Consider the following 6,443-nt stretch of genomic DNA (forward strand, 5'->3'; position numbering starts at 1 on the left):
AAAACCACTGAAGACCACCATGGATGATCAACCTGTCTCACAATACCCGTTGATAACCACGGATGTAAGCTGTTGAACACCGGTTTGGTACCCATGATCAAAGGATGTGTTTCTTTTTCCCTTTGATCAGTGGAAGATTTTCGATTTCCTCCTTTCATTGTTGTTTCCATCCATCAAACCGCAACATGGTCCAGCCCGAGATACCTACATGTAAACTGATCTTTCAAGAAACAACCATCAATCTGGAGTGCTAACATTCAGCTTGGATCTGCCAGGCTTTAAAAAAGTCGAAGGTCAGCAAGGCATTTATTCATGCCTTGCTTGCGCTGGATCCCAAAACATCAAGCTAACATCAATTCGGAGACACTGTCACAATAACAGCCATTACGAGGCGCTTCAACAATGGCAAGCCACTCAAGGATCGACCCCAGCATCCACACCTGCAAATCAAGAAGCAACTGCTTCATCATCAAAGTCAGACTCAGACAATGACCCTGGCAGTCTCATTGGCAGTCCAATGATCACGACTCCAGTGCATTTGGATGAGAACAACGAAGACGTGTGAGACTTCAATCAGCGGCAACGCACACTGATTGACCGCTGGACTCAAGATCAATCAGGTGTTTTCAATAATATAATCAACAATATTGATTGCATTTTAGAATAAGACTCTGAGGATGAAGAAGATCACAGTCCTCGCAGCGAGAATTCTGATCCTGTGATTTCAGAAATTGACCCTCTGCTGGATCAGAATGATGACGAGTCGCCCTGGGCTCCCTTCTCCAGTTTGGAAGTCAGTGGATTGCTGCTCAATCATCTGGTCACTATCATATAACTGACTGAACTGTGATTTGCCAGCAACTTGTGGGGTTATTGATTATAGGATCCACTCGGACAACAATGTCACAACGTCAATACAAACGAGTGCGTTTGTATGTTGGTCTGCTGGGAGTCAAACTTTCTGGCTACAAAAGCATTTGTAACCTTCGCCAGAGGCTGAAGGCAACATACAGTTTCGATATTTCTGAAAGTCTCAGCCCTTCGGGCAAACCCACTTTTTGATTGAAAGTTGAGCAAATCATATCACAAGTAAGCTGCTGAACTTTTCAAGAGTATATTGCCCAATAGCCAATAGCCTTTGCTGGAAACTAACAAAAGGCTGTCCTGTCTGTAGGAGTTAGCAAATCCTTACGTCGCTGAACACTTAGAATTCATACCCGAATTGCCAAGTGTCAATTCCCAAGTCAATCGCCTGGCACAGTCGAAGAGATGGAGGGAGGAGCTCGACAGAGATCTTCGTGTTCAGATGATCAATTTACCACAAGGGCACTTTTATATATTTGAGCCTGTACAGCTAAAATCCAGAATCATCGTCTTTCCGGGATTATTTTATCAAGAGGGAACTGAAATCTTCGGAAATGTGCTACAGCGCAGCAATCTCTTTCACAGGATCAACATGGCCAACAAAACCTTTGCATTTACTTTGAAGCATCTTCAGGAGGTTTTGATTCCGCTGTCCTATTGGTAATCAATGTCAAGGAATTTTGGAGGACATTCAATTACATTGAAATACGCAAAGATGTCCTGATGAAGAGCTTTTGTGGTGATTCAATGTATGGTGAGCAATTTGTTAGTCCAGGATGAACGGGCCCGATTCCTGCACGTTATTTACTTAAACTTTACGCATTTCAGAGGATTTTGGCGCTGGCAATTTCTTGAAAGTCCCTTTACAAAATCCGTGGCGCAAGAAGGCTATAGGTAAGATCATTCGACATGTGCCATTAGTCTTGTATTGCGACAATCCGTCTGGTAACATTTCAAAGCGATGGAACAAGCAGATTGCTTTTTATTTCACATTAGCAGGATTACCGCCAAAGTTGTCAAATCAAGAATATAACTGTCATTTCTTGACTACATCAAACACAGCAGGCGCTCTGGAACATGCTGAGCCTGTGGTTGATGACCTTAAGTAAGCTCTTCCATTTCATTTCTCACGTCAGAAATTTTATTCGTTTGATATCGAATCTCATCTTAACCCTTGGTACTTCTGGATTTACAGCAAAATTGCAACCGACGGCCTTGTGGCATATGATTATCTCGTACAGGCCGAAGTACTCGTGATGACTGCGGTACTCTGTCATTTGGGTGACTCACCAATGCACGCCGAGGTTACAAATACAATCAACCCAACAGTTTCTTTGTCCACTTGTCGTGTGTGTGACTTGAAGGTGGAAACGTTGCTTGAGAAAAGATCAGCAAAATATGTCAGCAACTTTGTTGGTGTTGACAAAAAGGGAAAGAAGGTAAATTATTTATTCTTCAATATATTCACTTCAGCTAATGTATTCCATTCTTTCTCTACCTCCCCGGAGCTGGTCGGAAACAAAGAAAGAAACCCTCAACCTTTGGGAATTAGCACAACGTCCACATAAAATCAGCGCATTTGACACCAAATCAGGATGGTTGGGTATTCACGACACTCTCAATGCAACATTTGTCAAACGTGTGCAAGAATGGTATCACAATGAACAGTTTTCAAATGGAGAGGTGGCTCAAATGTGCAAGGATCTTAACGACCAATTCAGAGACCGCCTTCTCAATCCCTTCCTGCGTTTGAAAGGTGAGTTTGAAGTATTAATTTGTTTCATGTTTTATAACAATCTGACTCTCTTCTTGCCTTGCAATGGGTGAAGGATTTGATGGCCATAAGTGTACCCCAGTTGAAATTCTGCGCGTTTTGTTGTTGGGCGTGGCAAAATACTTATTAGGCCATCAAATGCAGCGTTGCTCTGCTAGCAAAAAAAAACAAAATCTGGGGCCGGTGGCAATCTTTCAAGACGGCTGATTTGAATATTCCTCCAATTCAGCCAAAATCAATGATTAACCATTTCCTCAGTTTGAATGGCAAGGAGTTCCGCACGGTACTTCAATCAATGTTATCTCACCCCGCGCCTTTCATATTTCAGACATCAAATCCCGACATGAAGTCATACATCAAGCAACTTGGAATCCTTATCCTCAGGTTTCTTCTTTCAATTGTACAACTCACAGCTCATTGGTGTAACAAACCAAAGTTTCACATGCTGATTCACATCTGTGAATCCATCGAACACTATGGGCCTGCATGCTTATGTGCAACTGAGAACTTCGAAGGATACAACGGCAATACACGCGAATCCTCTATTCACTCAAACCATCTGAGTCCTAGCAAAGATATTGCTAATTCATTCAACAATCACCGCTTGATCAGATCAGTTACAGCTGCATGTATGAATTATGACAGGAACCACAAGTGTTACGTCCGAGCTGGAAGCGAGGTAATTGAATTATTCAAAACTAATACCTTATTTCAGAAGGCACTTGGATACAACTCTAAGTGGAATGAGCCTGAAAATTTTAAAGGAGGTTGTGAGTTGCATGCAGAACATATGATTTTTGGGGCAATAACATGAACTGATTGTGATTGTGATGTTTTTTAATGCTTTTTAATGTTTGATATGGTGTGGAATGCTTGATTATAGGTCCTCAAAAGATACAACCTTCACAACCTGAATCGCACATCCCTCAAGTCTGTTTGGATGCTTACCCATTGAAGACATGGAAGATTCTAGTCTCCTTTACTTTGAAGAATCGGCATTCTTTTGCCGAAGGAGACTTCCTCTCGGTATATCATTATGGCCTTGCTCTTCTCTGCGAAAGACGTTCATTGATTTGACTTTTACAGGTCCAATCGAGGCATTTGGTTTCCAGATACGCGTCAGATAAGATGATTGGAAGGGCCAAGAGGATATGGATTCCCGCCGGGTCCACGGCAGAGCAGTGCGGGATTGAGGTATCAAGGTGCAATACCGGCACTGTCAGTAAATTCTATTACATGCGCGAGATTCAAGAAACAGCAGGAAGTGTCTGGATAAATCCTTTGGTAAGTGCAATCGAGAGTATGTGGTGGTTCATGAAGATACAAGTTTTTTTATACTCAATTTGGCCGCCATCTATTTGTCGGAATTACATCGCTTTTGGGCACAGATTAGTTTTGTTGCAGTTAAACCTGCGGAATAGGAATTGGCTGTGTCGACTGGAATTGCCAATAGGGAAGAATCATTAAAAACAAAACAAGAGCAAAAGGACACACAACACCAAAGGCAGAAAGGAAAAGAAGCAGCTAAAGAGGATGGTAACAATGCTAAAAGCAACAAGAAAAGGAAATCAAATTGAATTGAATGTATCCTCCTCTTCATTTCATTCTTCTTCATATTGTTATGACTTAAATTTGGATTCTATTCTGAATCTTTGCTCTGTTGTACCTTCTTTTTTATTTTCTGTTTTGATTATCGAATCGCAGAGAATTCAATCTTACATTGATTTCTATCAATCACATTATTGTATTTATATTGTTGCATTTGGATTGATTGAATCACAGAGAAATCAATCTTACATTTCGATTTCCAGAGTTCGAATCTCTGATCCTACCCTAAGAAATTCCTATAAATATGATAAGAAGAACTTAACAACATCAAGGATTGACTGAGGTCGAGATTGATTCTTTATTCCGAATGTCACCGGGGGTGAATGATCACATTGGGGTTTCCCGGGTCTTTGTCAAACTTCTCAAATTAAACAACTTCATCATTTCCACCATCCGCCATATCACCACGATTACAATGTCTCAGGCTTCTCAACACCGGTTTTTCCCAGCTCCCAAGAAGAAGAAGAAGACCCCAAATACTCAGCAAACACCAGCCAAAAAAGCTTTGACTCAAATCACAAACCTGAGTCGAAGTCAGCCATTGGGATTGCAATCCCAAAGCCAAGGCACCCCAAATTGTTCTCTGTGCAATCAAACTAAGTGCCGGATAAGCGAGCGTCATAAGTCTGGACCTGAGGAACCTCTGTTGAAGCAGACTAAAACCACGACTAAAATAACCAAACCGCAACCGAAGAAAGCTTCTGCACCCAAGAAGCCAATCGCTAAAGGTCAAGGTAACGAGAAGCAAGCAAGACAACTCTCTTCCCCTCCTATTCCTCCCCCTCTCACACCTCCTTTGCCTTGCCGAGGGCCCAATGCATCCCGACCTTGTGATCTGCACAATTTATTTAGCCTTCCCGGCCCTATTGAGCTGAGTCATTATCTTTCTTCTCGTTTCCTTTTCTATTCATTGTTCCTTACCTGATTGGATTTTATGTGCCATAAATCATGAATACGGATCAAGTCAATATTCCAATTACAAAAACAACAACAACCGCAACAACGTGGACGACGAGAATCAAGCCCCGCGTTGCGCCCCCAATCCCGCTGTCTTTGTACCCTTACAAGGATCAAAGTTGATGAGTTTCAATCAACATTGCAACCGTTCCAATCTTGACGATCATCACATTGCTATGGGCCAATGAATATGCACTGTAAGTTTATTTTTAAATTCACATTTAAATTACTAACAATTTTTTTCCCTTTGTCTAGGCTGAAACCCCCCATGAACAGTTTTTGGCCAGTGTGACACTGGCTCTATCAAACCGTCAACAGATGACTACGCTCCACAACGACATCACCCGTCAGATTACCAAAATCCAAGAAGCTGTAACCGCACATGGAGGAGGTAATGGCTCTTCAGCAGCAGCGACCCCGTGGCTTGGCAAAGAAGACGCATGCTCCAAGTAAGTCTTTTTGTATGCATCAGAGCTCCGAGTAAGTCTTTTATGAGAAGTTGGAGTACTTGCAAGATCAAACCAGTAGATACCGGCATGCGTGAGTGTCTCTTTTTCTGAATGAAGCTGATTCCTATTGACTTTATTGTGTTGTAACAGGTTCGCAATCTTGTGTTTGGCTGAAGACCAAGATGTATTTGGAAACAAACATACGCTGGAAGACCTCAGACCCCTCACTTGTTTCCCAATACCTAACGAAATCGCAATTGCGGACGTCATGCAACACCTCAAGGAAACCTTTGACAACAAGGTACCCGAAGAGCAGAGACTTCATCAAACTACGATAACAGCCACAAGCAACAAGGTACCTGAACAAACGTCGATCACAGCCACAAAGAAGCAAGGAGCTCGGGTTGAAGATGAAAATGAGGATGTGGATGTGGAAGATGAAGATGAAGATGAAGAAGTGGAAGATGAAGAAGAAGAAGAAGAAGTGGAAGATGAAGAAGAAGAAGAAGAAGTGGAAGATGAAGAAGAAGAAGAAGAAGTGGAAGATGAAGAAGGGTCTGATGACAAAGAATGAGCTAATACATATTGTTATGTATGGTATAGTATACTTTTTTTCCAAATTCTATCACATATCATTTTCTCTTTCTCAGCTATTTGTTTATATTACTCTTTTTTCTTTTCTCTTCCTCAATTCTTTGTTTATATTACTCTTTTTTCCTTTGCATGTATTAGTTTCCTCTGTATTTAAGCCTTGCAAGTAAATTACTATCATTTTTACAACAATTTGCCCA

At 41.5% G+C, this 6,443-nt stretch overlaps 2 protein-coding genes across 2 annotated transcripts in view; one reads left to right on the forward strand and one right to left on the reverse strand.

The window, feature by feature from the left end:
* Nucleotides 1-158, reverse strand: part of MELLADRAFT_113688 (uncharacterized protein) — a gene marked incomplete at both ends in the record, with an annotated part of 1,990 nt that extends 1,832 nt beyond the window's left edge. The window contains one exon of the mRNA XM_007418405.1: nt 33-158. Within this exon, the coding sequence (XP_007418467.1) occupies nt 33-158 (126 nt within the window). The remainder of the gene's footprint in view (nt 1-32) is intronic.
* Nucleotides 159-4,661: 4,503 nt separating this feature from the next.
* On the forward strand, nt 4,662-6,226 carry MELLADRAFT_96048 (uncharacterized protein; the record flags this gene model as incomplete). Its single annotated transcript, XM_007418397.1, has 5 exons — nt 4,662-5,121; nt 5,331-5,400; nt 5,491-5,652; nt 5,729-5,743; nt 5,803-6,226. 5 exons carry the CDS (start codon nt 4,662-4,664, stop codon nt 6,224-6,226), a joined length of 1,131 nt encoding a protein of 376 aa, XP_007418459.1.
* Nucleotides 6,227-6,443: the final 217 nt, after the last annotated feature.

This window comes from Melampsora larici-populina, assembly GCF_000204055.1.
Source record: "Melampsora larici-populina 98AG31 unplaced genomic scaffold MELLAscaffold_91, whole genome shotgun sequence".
Classification (NCBI taxonomy): domain Eukaryota; kingdom Fungi; phylum Basidiomycota; class Pucciniomycetes; order Pucciniales; family Melampsoraceae; genus Melampsora; species Melampsora laricis-populina.